Genomic DNA, 25,141 nt, shown 5'->3' with positions numbered 1-25,141 from the left:
GTGTGTGTTTATCCCTGATGAGCAGCCATGGAAAAGCTCCCTTAGATGTTATGAGGAAGAAACCTTGAGAGGAACCAAACCTTGAGAGGAACCTAACTCAAAAGGGGAACCTCATCCTCATTTGGGTGATAGCAAGAGTAAGAGTAAGAGTAAGAGAAAACTAGGAGCTACTGAGCAACTCAGAAAATAGCTCAACATTTGAGATCATCACAGATCCAACACCAGCTTCTCCATGCCAGAGCCTTTAAACACTCAAAGAGGTCCAGTGTCCAAATTCCACATGAAGTGGGATCCAATTGGCACTGGTACGTCTCTAGATGGTTCGGGATGTTTGCGAGTTCAGCATCCACTTCTTCAAAGGTACACAATCTTAATGAGGTGGAACGTGACTGTAGCTGGAGCAACCTCAGGAAGCCTCGGGATGGGGAGAGAAAGAGAAGTAGTGGAGAGAAATTAGCGTAGCTAATGAGATCAGATGTATGAACTGATCAAATGCACCAGTAGCACCAGTGATATCAGTAGTTATTAATAGAAGTATCAGTAGTAGTATCAGTAGTATCAATAGAAGTATCAGTAGTTTCAGCAGAGGTATCAGTCGATGTAAGTATCCAGCGTATTTGTATGAATGAAGAGGAACAGCGGTGCTGATTGATGGTGTGGAGGGAAACGGCGGCTCGGCAGGAAAAACAATGATTCCATTGAATATTGTCTGATGTAACTCACTTGGCCTGTACTTGGTGGTGCAGGGTTTAGGCAGAAGAACATCTCTTTGTTCCTCGTCTTTCTGTCTCCGTACATACAGCGGTGGAGGTCAGAGCAGGTTTAGATCTGAGGAGAAGCAGCGAAGCCTGTCCTCTGCAGGAAGAGGAAACATCAGCAGAAGCATGGAGCAGATAAGGATGTAATGAAGAGGTAGGAGACGTGATGGTGCTGATTAGTTATTTGGATTGAATTATAGATGTTATCATTTGTAAAGCCTATGTGGGGCAGAGTTTGGAATTCTTCTTACCGGGAGTGGGCGTGGCCTAAACCTGCCCGAATAACAACAAAAAACACTATCAGTTATATGTTTGCATTTTTTTGTTGTTGTAAATATAGCTCTTGCTACTGCTCTCTCTCTCTCTCTCTCTCTCTCTCTCTCTCTCTCTCTCTCAAACACACTCACAAACACACACACACACACTCAAATGCAGATCAACAAATACACACACACACACACACACACACACACACTCTCAGATGCAGATCAACAAAGACACACACACACACACACACACACAGACACACAGACACACACAGATGCAGATCAATAAACACGCACACAAACACACACACACTCAAATGCAGATCAACAAATACACACACACACACACACACACACACTCAGATGCACATCAACACACACACACACACACACACACACACACAAACACACTTTCAGATGCACATCATCACACACACACACACACACACACAGACACACACACAAACTTTTAGATGCAAATCAACAAACACACACGCACACATTTAGATGCACATCAAAACACACACAGACACACTCAGATGCAGATGCAGATCAACAAACACACACGCACAAAAACACACACACACACACACACACTCAGATGCAGATCAACAAGACACACACACACACACACACACACACACAAACACACACTGAGATGCAGATCAACAAACACACACGCACACACACATTCAGGTGCAAATAAACACACAAACACACACACACTCAGATGCAGATCAACAAAGACACACACACAAACACACACACACACACACACACACACACTCAGATGCAGATCAACAAATACACATACGCACACAGACACACACACTCGGATGCACATCAACACACACAAACACACATGCTCACTCAGGTGCAGATCAACACACACACACACACACACACACACGCACACACACATTCAGATGCACATCAACACACACACACACACACACATACACACGCTCACTCACATGCAGATCAACAAAGACACACACACACACACACACACACACACACACACACACACACACACACACACACACAGATGCAGATCAACAAACACACACACACACACACACACACACACACACACACGGCTTGTTGAGGGTGAACATCCCTCGTGTGGACTGTGATAGAGGATAAGACTCAGACAGGGTCAGTGAACTCCTCCAGCATACTGTGTTCTTTATGGAGCTTGTCAAGGACACGATATGACATCAGAGTGTAGTGTTGTTCTGAGGAACACAATTCTGGGTTAATAACACAACATGGCTATGTCACCTCAGTCAGGATTAGGACATGTCAAGTCAAAAAGCTCTTATTGTCATTTCAACCATATATATGTGACGCAGTACACAGTGAAAACAAAACAATGTTCCTTTAGAACCCTGGTGCAGCACACACAACATAAAGCTACATAACAGAACACAGGGTTCAGGACTAGTACGTGTCCGCACCACAAAAAGTACACCTGGTGTCAACAGTACAGACAGACAGTGCAAAGACAACACAAGACAAAGTAGGACAAAACTCGAAATAGCGCCACCAGTAAACCTGTTGTATATTACACAGTGCGGTGTGTAAAAGAGAACTGAGTACAGGAGTGAACATGTACATGTCAAACTGATGCAGAAACAGCATGCAAAATGTTAAAAGTCAAATCTGATATGGGTGGTGCTGAAGACATGGATGTGTGAAGTGAGTATGATTGTGTTTTTCAGTCTGTGTTGTACAGATCAGTCACACAGTTGTGTGTGTGAGTTCAGTTCTATGTTGAAGAGTCTGATGGCTTGCAGGAAGAAACAGTTACAAAGTCTGGATGTGAGGCCCGAATGCTTCAGAAGTGTGTGTGTGTGTGTGTGTGTGTGTGTGTGTGTGTGAGGGGTGTGTGGGGTCGGCATGCTGTGTGCTTTGCGGATGCAGCGTGTGATGTGAATGTCCATGATAAAGGGGAGAGAGACTCTGATGATCTTCTCAGCCGTCCTCACTATCCTCTGTAGGGTCTTGCGATCCGAGATGGTGCAGTTCCCAAACCAGGCAGTGATGCAGCTGCTCAGGATGCTCTCAATGGTCCCTCTGTAGAACGTGGTCAGGATGGGGGGAGGGAGAGGGGCTTTCCTCAGCCTTCTCAGGAAGTAGAGACGCTGCTGGGCTCTTGGTGATGGAGCTGTTGTAGAGTGACCAAGTGAAGTTCTCTGCCAGATGCACATCAAGGGATTTTGTACTTTTGACAATCTCCACTGATTATCGATGGATCCTCTGTGGAGATCGTCAACACCAAATTCCTTGGTGTTCATCTGGCGGACAACCTCACCTGGTCATAACACCAGCTCCATCACCAAGAAAGCCCAGCAGCGTCTATACTTTCTGAGAAGGCTGAGCCTCCCATCCTGTCCATGTTCTACAGAGGGACCATTGAGAGCATTCTGAGCAGCTGCATCACTGCCTGGTTTGGGAATTGCACCGTCTCGGATCGCAAGACCCTACAGAGGATAGTGAGGACAGCTGAGAAGATCATCGAGTCTCTCTCCCTCTATCATGGACATTTACACCACACGCTGCATCCGCAAAGCACACAGCATTGTGGACGATCACACACCGTCACACGCATACTTCACCCTCCTACCATCAGGAAAACGGTTCCGAAGCATTCGGGCCGTCACAACAAGACTGTGTAACAGTTTCTTCCCACAAGCCATCAGGCTTCTCAACACACAGAACTGAACAGAACTCACACACACTCACACACACTCACTTACACACGCACACACACACACACTCACTGTGTGTTACTGTTACTGAACTGAACTGTACAACCTGGACTAAACACATTCATCACTCATCTCGATCCACTCCATCACCATTTATATATTTATTATTATTTATACTATATTCAGTACAATGTTTATATTCAGTACAATGTTTACATGCTGTTTTTGCACCTTTTATACTACAGTATAATGTTTACATGCTGTCTTTGCACCTCCTTGCTGCTGTTTTTGCACTACATTGCTCTTTCTGTTTGTATTTTCTCCTGGGTATAGTTTTACATTCACCTCACACAGTACTGTATATGTAAGTATACAGTAGGTTTACTAGTCGGCGCTATACTTGGTTTTGTCTTTTGTCTTGTCTTGTGTTGTCTGTCTGCACTCTGTCTGTCTGTACTGTTCTTTTGTTTGCACTGTTTGCACCAGGCTGCACTCGATGCACTTTATGTTGTTTTGTTGTTTTGTGTAGCACCAGGGTTCCGGAGGAACGTTGTTTCGTTTTACTGTGTACTGTGTACCACTGTGTATAGTAAAATGACAATAAAAGCCACTTGACTTGACTTGACTTGACTTGAGAATGGTCGCTTTGTGCTCTGCTGAAGTCCACAACCATCTCTTTAGTTTTGTCGATGTTCAGAGACAGGTTGTTTGCTCCACACCAGGCTGTTAGCCGTTGCACCTCCATTCTGTATGCTCACTCATCGTTCTTGCTGATGAGACCCACCACAGTCGTGTCATTGGCGAACTTGATGATGTAATTTAAGCTGTGCATTGCTACACAGTCGTGAGTCAGCAGAGTGAACAGCAGTGGCCTGAGCACACAGCATTTAAGCTGCCCTTGTGCTCAGTGTGGTGGTGCTGGAGATGCTGTTCCCGATCTGGACTGATTGAGGTCTCTCAGTTAGGAAGTCCAGGATCCAGTTAAAGAGAGAGGTGTTCAGGCCCAGTAGCCCAGTAACTTCTCAATCAGGTGCATCGTCCATGGAGCGGTTTGGACGATACGCAAACTGCATGGGGTCCAGTGAAGGTGGAATCTGTGTTTTGATGTGCCTCCTGATGAGCCTTTTGAAGCACTTCATCACAATGGGTGTGTTTGACACACAGTAGACTTCTTCGGCACGGGAGTGATGGCCGTCGTCTTGAGGCACATAAGACAATAGCGCTGCTCAGGGAGATGTTGAAGATGTTGGTGAAGACATCCACAAGCTGTCTAGTCAGTCCACTCAAAGCAGTACTGGAGAGCAGACATGGATCTTGCTGGCCAGGTTCTCACCTGCTTTCGAACTGGTCTTGAACGCCTGCTGAGTGGTCTGTATGCTGGGATCATGTCATCATCATTTGTGTAAACAACATCCAGCGTGTTTTCTCCTCTGGTTGCAAAGTTTACATTCTGATGAAATTTGGGGAGCACAGTCCTGGGATTTGCATGGTTGAAATCTCCGGTGACAATAAACCATCCATCAGGGTGTGTGTTTTGTAGTTCGCTAATGGTCCCGTAGAGTACACTGAACGCTTCCTTAGCATTAACGCTAGGTGGTATGTACACTCCAAACACAATAGCGGTGGTGAATTCCCGGGGTAAATAAAAAGGTCTACATCTCACAACCATAAACTCCAACAGCGATGAGCAGTAGGTGGAAACGAGGAAAGAGTTCTTACACCATTCTGTGTTGATGTAAACACACAGACCGCCGCCAGGAGTCTTACCGCACAGAGCTGCATTTCTGTCGGCACGAAACACGGCTAGCCCGTCCAGCTGAATGGCGGAGTCCGGAACTCTGTCGCTCAGCCACGTCTCAGTAAACACAAAAATGCAGCAGTATCTGTACTCATGCCGAGTAGCTTGTTGGAGTCTGATGTAGTCCAATTTATTGTTCAGGGAGCAGACATTTACCAGCAGGATAGATGGAAGAGCAGGCCGGCTAGGGTTAGCTTTTAGCCTAGCACTGCCGCGCTGCCATCTTGGACCATCTTGGACTAGAAGATACAGAGAACTGGATATGACCTCTCTCTGTCCTTCAGCTGCACACAATATACACTGTTCTGAGTTTATTCTTTTTTATTTCTAGTTCATATTTACACATTTCACTTAAAAACCATCATTATTGCTCCACTGTGGGCGTGTCCCAAACCACACACCATAAACATTATATATTCCACATAAACACCAACATCATTGGCCCAAAGTGGTCTTAAACCATACACTGCTGTATGTTCAGTATAAAGCCCACTATACGAGATGGTATCAAAAGGTTTGGAGACTAACAGTGTAACTGGTGCTGATCTGAGCCACGTGTGTTCCCACATCTGCAATTTCATTCAGACAGTGATTTAGAACAAAGAGCAAACATGAGATTCTGCATGAAATTGGGCAAATTTGCGACAGAGACGTTTCACGTGACAAACAGTGACACTGCAATGAGTCATTCAAGGTGTTTTGAGTGACGCACGCTTCAAGAGCAGACCTTTACCGAGCTCAATCCCCAAAAATGTTTAAATTGTTCGGCAACTCGTGCATGTTGAGCAACAGAAGAACAATTCACATGATCTCATATCTGCACCCTCCCTACTCAGCAGATTTGCAAACTTTCCTCTTTTCCCAAAGATAAAGATCCAGCTTGCCGTGTAGACAGCGTTGCAGAGATCTGGTGTGAATCGCAGAAGGTGCTTTAAACACTTTAAAAAGAAGTCGTCCAGGACACGTTCCAGAAGAAGACAGTTAGCTGTCTTACTCTGCACAGGGACTATTTTGAAGTTAATCTTGTGGAAACATAAATAAATAAAGTACTTTTTTTGAACAGAGCGACTCTCCAAACTTTTTCATGCCATCTCGTCTTGTACACTATCATTAATGGTTTACTGTGGTCATGTCCCAAATCACACACTCTATTCACTGTATATTAGACACAAAGACCTCCATTAGCACCAGTTCACTGTGGTCATTGCACTGTTCCTAGAGTTTCCCTGAACTGAGACAGGTTACATTCAGACACTCGGTCACCAGGAGTCTGCACACGTAGTTCAGATAGAGAGTGGAAAAGGGGGGTTGGGGGGGTGGTGGTTGGGTAATGACTGTCTGAATGATCACCTCTCCATGCTCTAACTCTAAACGTGTGATTATCAGTATAATGATTAGAGGTTGTTTATTTGCCCCAGAGGTCAGTGTGCCATGTTTAACCCCCTCCAGGATCCTTTATAACCACAGGGGGAAGGGTAATGAGGCAAAACTGGACAGACATCCTGCAAACAAACAAATATACTATTTGATACACGTCCACACCGGACTGGATGTGTCTAATACCGTGAACAGGAGACGGGTCTGGGTCTGTGGGCATTAAAAGAATATTTATTGCCATCTAGTGGTTTAAAAATCAGCTGCAGCCGTGATGTGAGATGTGTGTATTGTTTATTGTGTTTCAGTTGAACACTGTGACCATAAAGCAGGAAATGCACTGTAGTATTGTACTGTCTAGGCATTGCCTATAACCTCAGGCTATCTTAAAGCATTTCATATGGCCTGTAGTTCTCCTGTAGTAAACCAAAACATCTAAACAACACTGAGAAATGACAGCCACTCTGCTCGGCTAGTTCTACATCTTACTGACTCGTCTTAGGAAGCCAATCTGTTGTACAGACGAAGAGGATTAAAGGACTGCTGCATCCCTCTCTCTCTCTTTATAAAAAGCATTATGGGTATAATGGTATTGTAGGAAACCAAATGGTGTTACACTTCTGATTACAAGGTCCTGATTTCAAATCCCAGCTCAAACAAGCTACCACCACTATGCCCCTGAGTGATGCCCTTAACCCATCACCTGCTCAGACAGACAGACAAAGAGAAAGAGAGCAGACAGACTGACAGAGAGTGAGAAAAAGCGGACAGATTGACAGACAGACAGACAGACAGACAGTCAGTCAGACAGAAAGAGCAGACAGACTGACAGATATAGAGACAGAGAAAGATCAGACAGACAGGCAGAAAGACAAAGCAGACAGACAGACAGACAGACAGAGATGGAGAGAAAGAGCAGACAGACAGTGAGATGGAGAGCGAGAGAGCAGACAGACAAAGCAGACAGAGAGCAGAGAGGAAATTAATAAATGAAAGAAGTAAACAGTAAAAGTCTTAAAGCCCCTCAGTGTCCCTTCAAGCACTACAAAACACACACACACACACACACACACAGCCTGCAGTGTGGTGTTTACATGACATACACACACACATACACTCAGAGGTCACATGACCTCAGACGGGGGGTTTCCCTGAGGCAGAGCCTCTGCCGAGTCCATCTTCTCTCATTAATTATTCTCTCTGCTATCCCTCGCTCCGGCCCCTCTGCCCTCCATGTCCGCTCCAATAATCACTCCAATCCACTAAACTGATACAGACACCAGCCCAGAGCTACAACACAACAACACAACATCACAATCTCACAACGCTGCACAATCTGTCAGCCTGCAACCAATCAGCATTACAAACGCAACGCAACACAATGCAACACAAAAACAATACAATATAAATGCAACACAAACGCAACAAAAACACAACATAAGGAAAACCTCACTCAACTGACTCATGACTCATTTAATTCACTGACTCAATTGACTCAGGAATCATTTAGTATACTGACTTAACTAGCTCAAAACTTATTTAACCTACTGACACAACTGACCCAGGAATCATTTAACGTAATGACTGCCACTCTTGGGCCCTTGAGCAAGGCCCTTAACCCTCTGTGCTCCAGGAGCGCAGTTTCATGGCCAAACCTGCACTCTGATCCCAGCTTCTGAGCACGCTGGGATATGCGAAGAAAGAATTTCACTGTGCTGTAATGTGTATGTGACAAATAAAGTCTATTCTAATGTAGCTAACAAGTAACCAGCACTAGTGTCCGACTCAGGTAGGAAGCGTGGTTATTAAAATCACGTGTGTGCAGCATTTAGATGGGTACTTTTAAATGATATATAGATAGTTGAGTAAACACTCAACACCATGCCCCAATACTACCCCACAATACTACAACATAACACGTCCACAACACCACACCCCAATACTAACCCACAACACTACACCCCAATACTACCCCACAATACTACAACATAACATGGCCACAACACCATGCCCACAACACTACATCCTAGTACAATCCCAAATCAGAAAAAGTTGGGACAGTATGGAAAATGCAAATAAAAAAATAAAAGTAGTGATTTCTAAATTTACTTTGACTTGTATTTCATTGCAGACAATATGAACACAAAATATTTCATCTTTTGTTTGGTCAACTTCATGTCATTTGTATACATCCTTTCATGTCGTACATCCTTTCGTGTCATTCAGACCTGCAACACATTCCAAAAAAAGTTGGGACAGAAGAAATCCTTTAGGAGCAAAGATGGGCCGAGGATCGCCAGTTTGCCAACAAATACGTTAGAAAATTATTGAAATTATTAAAAACAATGTTACTCAAAGAAAGATAGGAAGAGATTTGGATTTTTCACCTTCAACAGTGCATAACATAATTAAAAGATTCAAGGAATCTGGAGGAATTTCAGTGCGTGAAGGACAGGGGCGCAAGACTACGCTGAACAACCGTGATCTCCGATCCCTCAGGCGGCACTGCATCAAGAATCGTCATTCATCTAGAAGCGATATCACCACATGGGTTCAGGACTACTTTGGCAAACCTTTGTCAAGTACCACAATACGTACAATAATTACATCCACAAATGCCAGTTAAAACTGTACTGTGCCAAAAGGAAGCCCTATGTTAACAGTGTCCAGAAGCGCCATCGACTTCTCTGGGCTCGGAGGCATCTGGAATGGACCATCACACAGTGGAAACGTGTATTGTGGTCAGATGAATCAGTATTTCAGGTATTTTTTGAGAGGAATGGACACTGTGTGCTCCACTTAAAGAAGAAAAGGATCATCCAGACTGTTCCAGCAACAAGTCCAAAAGCCAGGGTCTGTCATAATAATAATAATAATAACTTTATTTTTATATAGTGCCTTTAAAGTAGCTTCTCAAGGCGCTTTACATACAGGAAAACAAGAATACAACACACACAAAAATAGAGCAAATAATACACACATACTTATAATTACACACAAAATCAAAATGTAAAAAAAAAAGCAACCATAAAAAAATGAGTTTTTAAAAGGGATTTAAAAGTACTGAAGTTCTGTGTGTCTCTGATGTGAGGAGGGAGTGAATTCCAAAGTCTTGGTGCATACGAAGAAAAAGCCCTATCCCCTACTGAACGCAGCCGTGTCTGTGGAACAACCAATAGTCCTGCTTGTGAAGAGCGTAAGATACGCTTGGGTGTGTATACAGTTAAAAGTGCAGACAGATACTGGGGTGCGAGACCATGCAGTGCCTAGTATGTAAGCATTAAAACTTTGAAATCTACTCGGAACCTGACCGGAAGCCAATGCAAGGAGTTGAGAATTAGTGTAATGTGCTCATTTTGCCTGGCTCCAGTCAGGATCCTAGCAGCTGAATTTTGTACACATTGCAGTTTATTAAGTGAATTTTTAGTTACCCCAGCCAGTAGAGCATTGCAATAATCAATGCGGGAAAACACAAAAGTATTAATAAGCCTTTCAGTCACAGAATGGGATAACATATGGTGAAGTCTAGTGATATTTCTGAGATGAAAAAATGAGTTCTTTACAGTATACCGAATGTGAGGGTCAAAAGATAGACTTGAGTCAAAGATGACTCCTAGATTTTTTAATTTGGTTTGTACTTCCAGAACAGAGCCGTCTACGTTTAGGGATAATGAACCAGCTTTGCGAAGCTGGTGAGGGGTGCCACTAAGCAAGACCTCTGTCTTATCACTATTGAGGCACAAAAAGTTTTGAGACATCCATGTTTTTATCTCAGCAATACAGTGTGTTAAAAAAGAAAGGTCCAAATGTTGATTAGGTTTAGAGTGAATATAAATCTGCGTATCGTCCGCATAAAAGTGATAATTTAGCCCAAGTGTTCTTAAAAGCAATCCAAGCGGATATATGTATATGCTAAAAAGTAAGGGGCCTAAGATGGAACCCTGAGGAACACCCGTACAGACAAAACCAGTCACAGACCGGTAAACACTCATAGATACAAACTGTTGACGATTAGAGAGGTATGATCTAAACCAAGTTAAGACAGTCCCAGAAATACCAAAGACATTTTCCAGACGTTCGAGAAGCAGGTTGTGATTAACAGTGTCAAATGCGGCACTAAGATCAAGAAGGATCAGAATAGAGAGAGAACCAGAATCAGAGGCTAATAACAGGTCATTGGTGACCTTGACCAAGGCTGTCTCAGTACTATGAGATTTTCGAAATCCAGACTGAAGAGGTTCGAAGAGATTGTTTGCTGTGAGATGACTATGTAGCTGCAAAGCCACAAGACGTTCCAGAATTTTAGCAAGAAACGGTAGATTTGAGATAGGACGATAATTGTTTAAGTTGTCCAAGTCACTGTTTTGTTTTTTTAGGACAGGTGTTACAGCAGCAGTTTTCAGTGCCGCTGGGACAACACCAGTATGCAGGGAGTCATTAACAATACTGAGAACAGCAGGGCACAATGAATCCAAACAGGATTTAAACAGGCTTGTAGGGAGGGGATCAAGTAAGCAAGTGGTAACTTTCATACGTGATACTTAACTAGTGAGCAACTCGGTATCAATTTGTGAAAAGGTAGAGAAGGGTGTGCCGGAAAAACTAGGTGAACAAAATATGGATGATGAAACAGGTGCAGCATGAATAAGTTTGTAAACATTGTCAATTTTAGAACTGAAAAAATTAAGAAAATCGTTACACAGCTGATTTGAGACTCTTAAAGAAGTGCCAAAATTAACTTTCAGAAGTCGGTTTATGGTGTTAAAAAGATGTCTAGGATTACTTTTTTCATGGTATGGGGTTGTGTCAGTGCCCTTGGCAAAGGTAACTTGCACTTCTGTGATGTCACCATTAATGCTGCAAAAGTCCATAGAGATTTTGGAGCACAATATGTTGCCTTCAAGAAGACATCTTTTCCAGAGACGTCCATGCATATTTCAACAAGACAATGCAAAACCACATTCTGCACACGTTACAAAGTCCTGGCTGCTGAGGAAGAGGGTACGGGTACTTGACTGTCCTGCCTGCAGTCCCGACCTGTCTCCATTAGAGAATGTGTGGCGCATTTTGAAGCGCAAAATGCGGCAACGAAAACCCTGTACTGTTGCCCACCTTAAGACTTGTTTGCAGGAACAATGGGACAAAATTACACCTGAAACTCTTCATCACTTGGTGTCTTCAGTCCCTAAACGTCTTTTAAGTGTTGTGAAAAGGAATGGCAACATTACAAAGTGGTAAATTCTTTTCTGTCCCAACTTTTTTTGGAAAGTGTTGCAGGTCTGATTGAAAGGAAAGGATGTATATTTACAAATGACATGAAGTTAACCAAACAAAAGATAAAATATTTTGTGTTCATATTGTCTGCAATGAAATACAAGTCAAAGTAAATTTAGAAATCACTACTTTTTTTATTTTCTTTGTGTTTTCCATACTGTCCCAACTTTTTCTGATTTGGGGTTGTACTACCCTACAACACCACACCCCACAACACGCCCACAACACCACACACCAATACTACCACACAATATTACCCCACAACACTACACCCTAATACTACCCCACAACATGCCCACAACACCACACCCCAATACTAACCCACAACACTACATCCCAATACTATCCCACAATACTACAACATAACACGTCCACAACACCACCCCAATACTAACTCACAATACTACAACATAACATGGCCACAACACCATGCCACAACACTACATCCCAGTACTACCCCACAACACCACACCCCACAACACACCCACAACACCACACCAATACTACCACAATATTACCCCACAACACTACACTAATACTACCCCACAACATGCCCTGGCGCCACACCCCAATACGACCCCACAATGCTACAACACGTCCACAACACCACGCGATGCTAACCCACAATACTACAACATAACATGGCCACAACACCATGCCACAACACTACATCCCAGTACTACCCCACAACACCACACCCCACAACATGCCCACAACACAACACTCTAATACTACTCCACAACATACCCACAACACTACTCCCAATACTATCCCCAATACCACCCCACAACACCATGCCCACAATACCATGCCCCAATACTACCCCACAACACCATGCCCACAATACCATGCCCCAATACTACCCCAATACTACCTCACAACACCACCCCACAACACCACGCCCAATACTGCCCCACAACACACCCACAACACCACCCCACAACACCACCCCACAACACCACGCCCCTATACTACTCCCAATACTACCCCACAATACAACATGCCCACAACACCACCCCACAACACCATGCCCTAATACTACCCCACAATACTATAACACAACATGCCCACAACACTACATCCCAATACTACCCCACAACACCACACCCCACAACATGCCCACAACACAACACACCAATACTACCACACAATATTACCCCACAACACCATGCCCTAATACTACCCCACAATACTACAACACGTCCACAACACTATGCCCTAATACTACCCCACAACACTACACCATAGCACTATCCCACAACATCACGCCTTAATACTAACACACAATACTACAACATAACACCACACCCCTATACTAACCCACAACACCATGCCCTAATACTACCCCACAATACAACATGCCCACAACATCACACCTTAATTCTACCCCACACATGCCCACAACACCACACCCCAATAATACTCCACAACATACCCACAACACTATATAACCCAATACAACCCCACAAAATTACCCCACAACATATTCACAAGTCTACGCCCTATACTACCCCAATACTACCCCACAACACCACGCCCCTATACTACTCCCAATACTACCCCACAACATGCTCACAACTCACCCACAGCACTATGCCTTAATACTACCCCAGAACTCGGCCACAACCCCACACCCCAATACAACCCCACAACACCATGCCCCAATACTACCCCACAATACTACAACATAACACCACACCCCTATACTAACCCACAACACCATGCCCTAATACTACCCCACAATACAACATGCCCACAACATCACACCTTAATTCTACCCCACACATGCCCACAACACCACACCCCAATAATACTCCACAACATACCCACAACACTATATAACCCAATACAACCCCACAAAATTACCCCACAACATATTCACAAGTCTACGCCCTATACTACCCCAATACTACCCCACAACACCACGCCCCTATACTACTCCCCAATACTACCCCACAACATGCTCACAACTCACCCACAGCACTATGCCTTAATACTACCCCAGAACTCGGCCACAACCCCACACCCCAATACAACCCCACAACACCATGCCCCAATACTACCCCACAATACACCAACACCACACCCCAATACTATCCCACAATATGCTTACAACACCATGCCCCAATATTACCCTCCCAATACTACCCCACAACATCCCCACTACATACCCACAACACTGGCCCCAACAGCACCCTCAACATGCCCACAACATGGCCACAGTTTTCCACTGAATTAATGTTCATTCCTTGTGCTTCTTGACCCAAAAAACTATCTTCTTTGTTGATCTTTCTGAAGAAATGGTTTCTTCGCTGCAATTCCACCTTGAAGGTCTGCCTCATGCAGTCTGCTCTGAACAGTAGATGTTGAAATATATCTCCCAATTGAACTAGAAGCATTTATGTAAATTGGTGGTTTCTGAGGCTGGTAATTAATATAAACGTATCCTCTGCAGCAGAGGTAGCTCCTGGTTTTGTTTTTCTGAGACGGTCCTTATTAGTGCCTGTTCAGAGGTGGGAAGTACTTCCCTACTGTACTTAAGGAGATTTTTCTGGTATCAGTTTTTTATTCCACTATTTATTTTTCGGACAACTTTTTACTTTCACTCATTACATTTTTACACAAATATCTGTACTTTCTACTTCTTACATTTTCACACCAGCCTCGTTACTTTTAGTATTATCTCTTCTCATTGAGCACCGTTTCCAGCCTATCAGCCCTTCATTGCACGGCTTTTTCACCATATCACTGGTGTATTATTTCCTGGATATCAGACATAGGCGTAGGCAAGCTAAATAAATAAAAACAAAGACATTCCTCAACACCATGGCCATATATAAGGGAGATGTTCGAAATTATCGGTGTAAAAAAGTGCTGGCTTTCAAGAATTCACCATCAGATCTGATAAAGCACATACATGTAATCTAACGTTTTATTTTGATGAGCCATTTTAATGTTTAAAGTTTTTTTCCCTACAATTTTGTTTGTTTTTTATATAAGAATGATGGATGAATGGATGAATTAGCAGTCTGACTGCACCCCAGGCCTCCTCACCTCACCTACATCAGTACCTGCCTTTCATAACACCCTTGTGGTTGATGAACACAAATATCCATAAGCACACTCCAAAAATCTCGTGGATCTAGTGGAACATCTTCCCAGAAGTGTGAAGGGAAATTATAAGAGCAAATTGGGACTAAATGTTGAATTCAATGTTTAAAAATTACATACCGTACTTATGACCAGGTGTCCAAATACTTTTAGAAATATATATATATATATATATATATTTATTTTTTTTGTTTGTTTGTTTGTTTGTTTGTTTTTTTACTTTTATATTTCTAAAAGTATTTGGTCACCTGGTTATAAGTACGGTATGTGTCCCAGTTTAGTCCCAATTTGCTCTTATAATTTCCGGTAAATGTGTGTGTGTGTGTGTGTGTGTGTGTGTGTGTGTGTGTGGCTGTTGTTGAGCAATCCCATGCTGTCAAGGTGTAAGCACTAAAGATAGCAGAGGAAGGCGCTATCTGTAATATATATATTTTATGTCATTTTAGTCTTTTCTCTGCTTGTATTCTATATGGCGTTGTTTAGCCTGGATACATTCAGTTTTTTAATTATACATTATATATAGTGTATAATAAAACACTCTGACCAGTGTGACACTAAAACAGGTGTAGTAACAGCTACTTTTTACTGAAGAACATGTCAGAGCCCAAACTTCTTTACTTTAACTTGAGTAAAAAAGTGTAGTCAGAACTTCAACTTTTACTGGAGTCTTTTAAAACATGAGTATCTGCACTTCTACTTAAGTAAACGATGTGTGTACTTTTGCCACCTCTGTGCCTGTTTTATTATAGTGCTTGATGTTTTCAGAGACTGAACGCAGGGATACGTTTAAAGTTCTTGAGATGCTCTCACACTTTCCTCTACACAAGACAACTGATGCTCTAAAGCACATTAAGAAGGTAAGAAATGTCACAAATGAACCCTTGATAAGACCCACCTTTGACCTGTAACCCATTCCAGGTGACACCTCGTGAATCTGATGAGAGAAAGCCATGAGATTGTAAAGCAGCATCAAAGAGCTAATTTAAAGAATCTAAAAAATAAAACATATTCTGGGTTCTTTAACATGTTTTTGTTTATTTCTTAATTCCAGACATGTTCTTTATTAGACTGGATTCTTCAGGAGAAGGCGTGGCCACACTTTTGACTGGTTCTGGATTCAGGATTTGTGTAATTTTTTTGGGTGAAGACCAAACAACTATTGTTTATTAATGAACAGATTCTGAATCCCAGATGAACATAAACGTAGTTCTGGGCTCAGGAACCTGACATTTTGATTGTTCCTCTGTGTAGCTCTATAAAGAGGATAATAAACACCGCCTGTGTGTGTAATTCACACTTGTCTCGGTACAGATGTTCTCTGAGGAGAAGAAAGCAGGTTTGAGAGAAGGCAGAAACGGATTAACGCTCCACAGACTCACTGTATGCTAATACAGGAGGCTATAAAACGGCGTGTGTGTAATCCAGAGCGCTGAGACATGCTAGGACATAAAACACTGCAGTATTGGGGGATTAAATCACTCCGGGGAGCACTGTGTCCTGACCAGTTGCTGGGAGACAGAGGAACGAGTGCAGAAAGAAAGAGAGCGAGTGTTCCTGAGTGCCCTGTGAGGATCCTACAGTGTAAACACACGCCCCGGACTCATGTCTAAATATTATGACACACCGTGTGACGGAACGTGAATACACACCCGCGGATCTGCAGCGAGCTCGCCGAGATTCCTGAGAACGTTTCTCCTCTGTTAGATCAGATTCATAAACGTTCGAAATCTTCTAAATACAGTGTTTACATAATTACTCACTTTTAGTTTTCTTCAGTACACTCTATAAGTGTGAGATTTGAGCATTATACACTCTCTCAGTGTGAGATCTGAACTTATACACTCTTTCAGTGTGAGATCTGAACTTATACACTCTCTCAGTCTGAGATCTAAACTTATACACTCTCTCAGTGTGAGATTTGAACTTATACACTCTCTGTGAGATTTGAACTTATACTCTCTCAGTGTGAGATCTGAACTTATACACTCTCAGTGTGAGATCTGAACTTATACACTCTCAGTGTGAGATCTGAACTTATACTCTCTCAGTGTGAGATCTGAACTTATACACTCTCAGTGTGAGATCTGAACTTATACACTCTCAGTGTGAGATCTGAACTTATACACTCTCAGTGTGAGATTTGAACTTATACACTCTCAGTGTGAGATTTGAACTTAAACGCTCTCTGTGAGATCTGAACGTATACACTCTCAGTGTGAGATCTGAGGAAAATTGGGAGTTTTGACCCTCAGTGTCAGGGCCACGTTGCTGGAGGAATGTTCCATCTTTTTTCACTCTAACTGAAGGCTGAATTAACACACACACGCACACACACACGCACACACGCACACACACACACACACACACACACACACACACACACACACAGACACGCACACACACACACAGACACACACACACACACGCACACACACACACACACACACACTCAGACACACTCAGACACACACAGACACACACACACACACACACACACACACACACACACACACACACACACACACACACACGTTCAGACACACAAACACACACACTCTCCAGCACTGAGAGCTTCAGGGATGTAGAAACCTTCTGAAGCACACCCCCAGTGAAGCCACGCTCATCAGCCACGCTAAAGTGTGCACTTAGAGAATTGAGAGAATTGATCACGCTAGCATGCGGAGGAGTTCCAGCTGAACGGACAGGGTTCCTCTCTCGGTTCTCTGGGTGTGTGGACTGCTGTGAGAACTCAATAATGGCGTGACAAAGAGCTGCTGTCTCACTGAGGGATGTGCTGATGATCCTTCTTCTTCTGTGGTGGTCTGAAACATCAGATTCGACGACTCGCTCTGAGATCCGCACTTTAAAGACTTCAAGAGCTTCGTTTTGAACTTTTCTTTGGCGGGTGAAGATTTTGGGTTCTACAGTTAAGTAAAGTTATGTTCCGAGTTCTTCAAATACACAGTGAGTCATTCTAATGCTGGGAATGTTCTAAATGTGTCTTTACACCTGGAGTTCAGGATCATGAGGTTCTATATGCTGAAGTTTTATTTTTCTAAGATCCACAATGTTCTTCAGGGACAGAATTTGGGTTCTGCAGTTTTACAGTTTGATGTTTCAACTCACAAGTTTTTATTTATTTATTTTTATTATTATTCTCTAAGTTCTAATCCCTGGAATGTTCTGGATGCTAAAGTTCTAAATGCTCCATTTTTGTGCGAGGTTCTCAAGCGTTCTAAGTTCTACAATTTTATCTTTAATCTTAATTGATCCTAGAAGGTTTCAGTGCAGGAGAGTTCCAACCTGTGCTTTTAGAAAACCAGCTGACAGCTTGGAGATATAACGCAGAACCTCTTGGAACTCAACCCAGTGGGTTCTAAGAGCTAGAGTTCTGCAAATCTAAATACAAAAGTTCTTACTTTTTAATGGAACTTGAATTCTAGCTGTAAGTATTCAGATATTTTATTAGAAGAACTTTAATTATTTCTGGGTGCTAAAGTTCTAAATTCTGCATTTTTACCAGGTTCTTGAGTAGTTTAATAGTTTCATCTGTAACTTGTATTCCTGAAGGTTTCCATGCAGGAAATTTACATCCAGCTGTCTTCACTCTCAGATATATTTGTCCATATTTGTGAAAGGTTCTGGAAGCTGAGTTGAGTTCTAGTTGAATGTTGTTCTACTCCTCCATATTCAGAATCTATTATTATTATTGTTAAATAGTCCAATGAGTAACATTTCTAAAGTTCTACAGTTTAATATGTTCTCCAGGAACAAAGTTTGTGTTCTGCAGTTCCCCAGTTTGAAATGTTCTTCAGGATCAGAGTTTGGGTTCTGCAGTTCCACAGTATAATATGTTCTTTAGGATCAGAGTTTGGGTTCTGCATTTTCACAGTTTGAGATGTTCTTCAGGATCAGAGTTTGGGTTCTGCAGTTCCACAGTATAATATGTTCTTCAGGAACAGAGTGTGGGTTCTGCTTGTCCAGTTCAACACAGAATCATATAGCACATGAGGATGATCCTGCAAAGAAGAGAAGATAGAGGTGGTGGAGTAGTAGAAAGTCCAGCACAGATTGGGGTTATGGGAAGGTGTTTAGAATCGTTGTGGCTGCCAGGAAAAAGCTATTTCAGACTCTGACAGTATTTGATTTGATCAGTCTGTATCTCCTGCCTGAGGGAAGAAGCCTGAACAGACTGGGTTCAGGGTGTAAGAACTCCTTGTGGTTTCTCTCCAGCATGTGTGATGGAGCAGCTCAGTCACTGATGAGGAACTCTGTTGATGTAACTAGTCTCTGATGCTGGTGCTTGTTCATTTAGGTTTTGAGCAGAACCACAGATTGACTAATACACACAGGATGGATTCAGTGGAAGTCCTGTAGAATTGCTACAGCAGATCCTTGAGCAGGTTGAACTTCCTGCTTACACCACTTTAAAGGATGTGGTGAAGAAGGCATGTGAGTGATGGGTTTAGATGTTTGTGTGTAGTATTTGAATGGTAATGTGTGTATTGTAGTGCTGCTTCCTCGGCCAGGTCTCTGCTGTAAAAGAGAACATTGATCTCAGTGGAACTTCTTCATAAAATAAAATTCTGGGTGCTAAAGTTCTAAATGCTACGTTTTGTGTTTGAGGTTCTCAAGGCTTCTAAGTAGCCATAAATTCTAGAAGATTCACTAGCGGATATCTATGTATATATCCATCAGAGATATATCACAGAACTTTTGAGAGGTCAACCTGTAGAATTCACCAAGGTTCTAAGGTTCTACACAATGTGAAAGTTCTAGAAGTTTGAATGTATTTTAAACACATGCTAGCTTAGCGCCGAACTTTCAGATCTTTCATTATTAAAGTGCTATAAAAGGTGCTTAGGTTCTACAGTTTGATACTTTGTGCTGGAACTGTAATTATGACCGTGATGAAGTTCTAAATGAGGAACATTTGTGTAGAAGTGTAGGAGAAGTGTAGGAGAGCTTCTTCTACCAAAGTGAATTTGAGGGCTCATCTCGGAGGAACGGAGCAGAATCTCCTGAGTTCTTCCTTCGTTAGAGTTCTAGATCACTAGGTACTTTGGCTGTAGTGGTTTTAATATAAATATATAAACATTTCTGAAGGTTCTGAGGATTCTGAGGGTTCTGAAGGTCCTGGGGGTTCTAAGGGTGTAAGTGCTTTAGAATTCTACATGCTGCAATTTGTGATTGATTCTAGTTCTGAGGTGCTGAAGTTTGAAATGCAGAACATTTACATTCAGATGATGGAGTGAGAACCTGAAGAGAGAAGAACGTGTGGATTTGTCTGAGGGCTCCAGAAATCCACATGGAGAAGCTTCAGGCTGAACTGAGAGATAGTTTTATATCATATATGGTGTCTTTTGGTGTGTGTGTGTGTGTGTGTGTGTGTGTGTGTGTGTGCATGCGTGCGTGTGCGTGTGTGTGTGTTTGTTTGTGTGTGTTTCGTGTACAGGGCAGGTTGTAGCTCCGCTGCAGTGAGAAGTGTTTATGACACTGTATAAATCCTGAGTGTTAATGAGACTGTTCAGCTCTTCATTTGTGTGTGTGTGTGTGTGTGTGTGTGTGTGTGTGTGTGTGTGTGCGTGTGCGTGTGCGTGTGAGAGAGCTCATAAAGGTCCTGAGTCCTGAAGGTTCAGTGTTATACAGCTCTGAAACTGGATACTTCTTCCCTCCATCTTCTATATTAAGAGCTACACACATTTAGAATCAGTTTAATACCCCTGGGGTGTGTGCCGTCTCCGTGATCACACTGTTACTATAGTAACCGAGAGAAACCTGTGCTACTGTTATAGTGAACTCATCAACAGCTTCTGACCAATCAGAGCACACGATTCACCCGCATATATCTATACCTCCTCTTACCTCAAATACTTTCATCTGTAAAAGCTTCAGTTTACAGCAAAGAGCAGTGTGTGTGTGTGTGTGTGTGTACGTGTGTGTGTTTGTGGGGGCTGGGGAGAGGAAGTCAGGGATTTGTGAGAAATGAACATTGGAATATAAACATTACATACCGAGAACTCTAATCTCTCTGCCCCTAGTGGTGAGAGTAATGCTCTGCAGTTGCCCCTGGTGGTGAGAGTAATGCCCTGCAGCTGCTCTCTGGTGGTGATAGTAATGCTCTGCAGTTGCCCCTGGTGGTGAGAGTAATAACCTGCAGCTGCTCTCTGGTGGTGAGAGTAATGCTCTGCAGCTGCCCCCTGGTGGTGCGAGTAATGTCATGAAGCTGCCTCCTGGTGGTGAGAATAACTCCCTGTAGCTGCCTCCTGGTGGTGCAATAATGCTCTGCAGCTGCCTCCTGGTGGTGTGAGTAATGCCCTGCAGCTGCTTCCTGATCTGATCAACATGTATTACATGTATTACCTCGACACCTGAAGACACAGGCTCCTCGCTTCATGAGTGGCTCATAAGTGAGAATCAGGGTCATGATTGGTCAAGGCTTACTGATGTGTGTGAGGAGAGAAGGTTAGAACATATGGTCCAAAGATACAGAAGATCTTATGTAGCACAAACTGCAAAAACACTGCTGGATGTTATTGTGAATGGACTCAGAACATACAGATTAATTCTCTCTCTCTCTTTCTCTCTCTCTCTCTCTCTCTCTCTCTCTCTCTCTCTCCACAGGTCGTAGGTGATCCTGTTTTTTGACCGCCATGAGCTGGAGTTTCCTCACCCGCCTCCTGGAGGAGATCCACAACCACTCGACGTTTGTGGGGAAAGTGTGGCTGACGGTCCTCATCGTGTTCCGCATCGTTCTGACGGCAGTGGGTGGAGAGTCCATCTACTCGGATGAGCAGTCCAAGTTCACCTGCAACACCAAGCAGCCTGGCTGCGACAACGTCTGCTACGACTCGTTCGCCCCGCTCTCACACGTCCGCTTCTGGGTCTTCCAGATCATCATGATCTCTACGCCGTCTGTCATGTACCTCGGATACGCCATCCACAAAATTGCCCGTGCCTCTGAGGAAGACCAGGAGAAAACCAAGAAACGGCACAGGAGCTACCCGAGGAGCCGATGGAGGGACGTGGATCAGACCGAGGAAGAAAACGACGATGATGAATGCGACGACACAGAACCCATGATGTACAGCGACGCGCTGGAGCTTCAGGAAACCAAAGCCATGGAGATGGAGAGGAACTCAAAAAGAGACACAACAAAGCACGACGGCCGGCGCAGGATTATGCAAGAAGGTCTAATGAGGATTTACATCCTTCAGCTCATATCTCGTGCCATTTTCGAGGTCTTCTTCCTGGTGGGTCAGTACCTCCTGTATGGATTCCGGGTCAGTCCCTCGTACGTGTGTGATGAAATTCCCTGTCCTCATCAAGTTGATTGCTTCGTGTCACGTCCCACTGAGAAAACCATCTTCCTGCTCGTCATGTACATAGTCAGCTGCCTCTGTTTGATGCTCAACGTCTGCGAGATGTTCCACCTCGGCATCGGGGCATTCCGAGACATGCTCAGGAAACGCCGGGTTCAGAACCGGAGTATCCGCTCCTGCACTTATCCGTATTCCCGTAACATTCCGGCTTCACCTCCGGGATACAACTTTGTGGTTAAATCAGAGAAAGCGGGACACCAGGTCCAAAACGGTGTCCTCTCTCATCAGCAGAACCAGAACAGCGTCCTGGATCCTCAGCAGAACCACAGTCACGGTGTCATCGCCCCACACAACCGGGATCAGAACTGTGCCAGTCCGGAAGGAAACGTTCAGCCGGACCTTGCCAGTTTGCACCATCATCTCCGTGTAGCACAGGAACAGCTGGACATGGCCTTCAGGACCTACAGCAACAAAAGCACTCCTATTTCAAGAACCAGCAGCCCAGCATCAGAGCAGAACCGGGTCAATTTAGAACAGGAGAGACAGGGAGCGAGACCCAAAGCTGACCCAGGGAGAACTGACTCAATAGTCAGGAATGGAAAAACCTCTGTGTGGATTTAAATTCCAGCTCTGACCATGAACTTCATCACTATTATGACTGTGTGACATGCAGGAGGCTGGATTACTAATTATTAATAAACTAACCTCAGTGTGGATTTAAACAAACTGAAATAAAGAATGAAGAAGAGATTCAAATATAATAACAACCCTGATGTCCAAATTATCCACAAAATAACTCCTGTTCTTTACACTTTTTTCGTTCAAAAGTTTATGGACACCTGACCATAAGATTGGTATGTTCTTCTTTCTGTACATCTCATTCCACATTTCGTCTTTATTCCTGTTATAATGAGCTCCACTCTTTCTGGAAGATGTTCCATTAGAGTTTGTGGAGATCCATTCAGCCACAAGGGTGTTAGTAAAACCAGGTACTGGTGTAGATGAGAAGGTGAGGAGTCAGCACTCACATTCATTCTCAAGATGTTCAAGAATTTCCTGCTTCCAAAGATGAGAGTTTGGAGAAGGACCAGAAACATGTGGAAAAGTCCGGTTTCACAAAACTTGTCCATATAAACCTTGTAAAAGTGGAAAACACTGAATATGACTTTTTGAAATGCTAAAATCTTTAAAGAAACCCCAGTGCAATGCAGCATTCACAACAACACAGTCACTAACGCAACATCATTCAGCAGCAGTCAGTGTGAGGATCGAGAACGTGGTGAGCAGGGAGATGATCCAGGTGTGGAAGGTCCTGAGGTGAAGCGGAGAGCATGATAATGGTGAAGGTCTCACACCCAGTCGTGGATTATCACCTTATTCCATGTTACTTCCTACCACTGAGGAGTTAAAAAGCTGTTATTGATGTTTGCAGAGCGAAACTGATGCCTTATCTTCATTACTCGTTCCATCTACATTTATTTATGCTGTTGGAGTTTAACTCCTGGTGCTGCTTTTCCTTCTGTTTCTCATTTGAACGTTTTCTTCTCCAGATGGTCAAATCACAATGCAGAATTCACACTTGTGTGCTAAAATTTATACAACTTTTACAATTCTGACATACTGCCTGTGTAATCAAATATCTACTGATGTGTCCAGGCTGGTGAATAAAAAGAATAATAATAATAATAATAATCATAATAATCATAACCATAATAATAATAATAATAATATCATTTTTAGGTTATGACGTAGACATTTTGTACTCACAGCATTCCTGCATGTTCATCATGTCACATATTCAGACCCCTTTGAGTTTACGTGGTAACGTGTAGATTATTCCGTGAAAAAGAAATAATAAATCTCCACTTTAAACGTAAACAATATGACATTGTGTGTAAATATGTATCGCGATGTGTCGTATAAACGATTACCTGCACATCTTTACACTATTGTACAGATCAGTTCTGCTTGGACAAACTCTCTGGAAGAGAAAAAATAAATAACCAGTCGTGTGTGTGTGTGTGTGTGTGTGTATATGTGTGTGTGTAAATATTGTGTATTTATTCTGTTTTGTGTTAAAACTTGCACTAGAGAAAAGGTATCTAACAGTGTAAATAAAGCTGGAGGGATTGGTGACGGTTCGGGGAACTGAATCTGAGTAGATGTTTTATTGATATGGACACAGATCTAGTCAGCTCTGATTAATACTTTAACGCTACACAGCAAGTTTAGGTTTTTCTAATTTGGCATCAGCACTTATGAATAGTCGAGCAGCACCTTGAGGACTATTTGTTTACAGGATAAACACAGCAAAGCTAGTCACTATAGTTAGTATACTATCCTGTTACAAAAATGTGAGCAAAAATACGACCATGCAGAACGCATTTATATTACGAATCTGAATCTGTTCCTGAAATGTGCCTTATTACTGTAACTGTGATGAGCATTTTAAATAAATAATCAATGGAGGAAAAACTTCTGTAAGCCTTTGGTATTCTATTTATTGTCCTAATGCTTCTTCTTC

General features: G+C 43.0%; 1 protein-coding gene across 4 annotated transcripts; it reads left to right on the top strand.

Moving 5' to 3' along the window:
- Positions 1 to 747: 747 nt before the first annotated feature.
- Positions 748 to 25,096, top strand: gjc2 (gap junction protein gamma 2). Of its 4 annotated transcripts, XM_046851301.1 has the most exons (3): positions 748 to 912; positions 16,061 to 16,152; positions 21,920 to 25,096. In XM_046851301.1, the coding sequence occupies exon 3, from the start codon at positions 21,949 to 21,951 to the stop codon at positions 23,236 to 23,238; it is 1,290 nt and encodes a 429-aa protein (XP_046707257.1). In that variant the 5' UTR covers positions 748 to 912; positions 16,061 to 16,152; positions 21,920 to 21,948; the 3' UTR covers positions 23,239 to 25,096. The 4 variants fall into 4 exon arrangements, with proteins under 4 accessions (XP_046707257.1, XP_046707253.1, XP_046707255.1 ...); XM_046851297.1 differs by lacking the exon at positions 16,061 to 16,152 and having other exon boundaries at positions 749 to 912; XM_046851299.1 differs by lacking the exons at positions 748 to 912; positions 16,061 to 16,152 and adding an exon at positions 17,795 to 18,259.
- Positions 25,097 to 25,141: the final 45 nt, after the last annotated feature.

This window comes from Silurus meridionalis, chromosome 6 (genome assembly GCF_014805685.1).
Source record: "Silurus meridionalis isolate SWU-2019-XX chromosome 6, ASM1480568v1, whole genome shotgun sequence".
Taxonomy (NCBI): Eukaryota; Metazoa; Chordata; class Actinopteri; order Siluriformes; family Siluridae; genus Silurus; species Silurus meridionalis.
The sequence above is the reverse complement of the archived record's forward strand: the minus strand, read 5'-3'. Positions and strand labels throughout refer to the sequence as shown.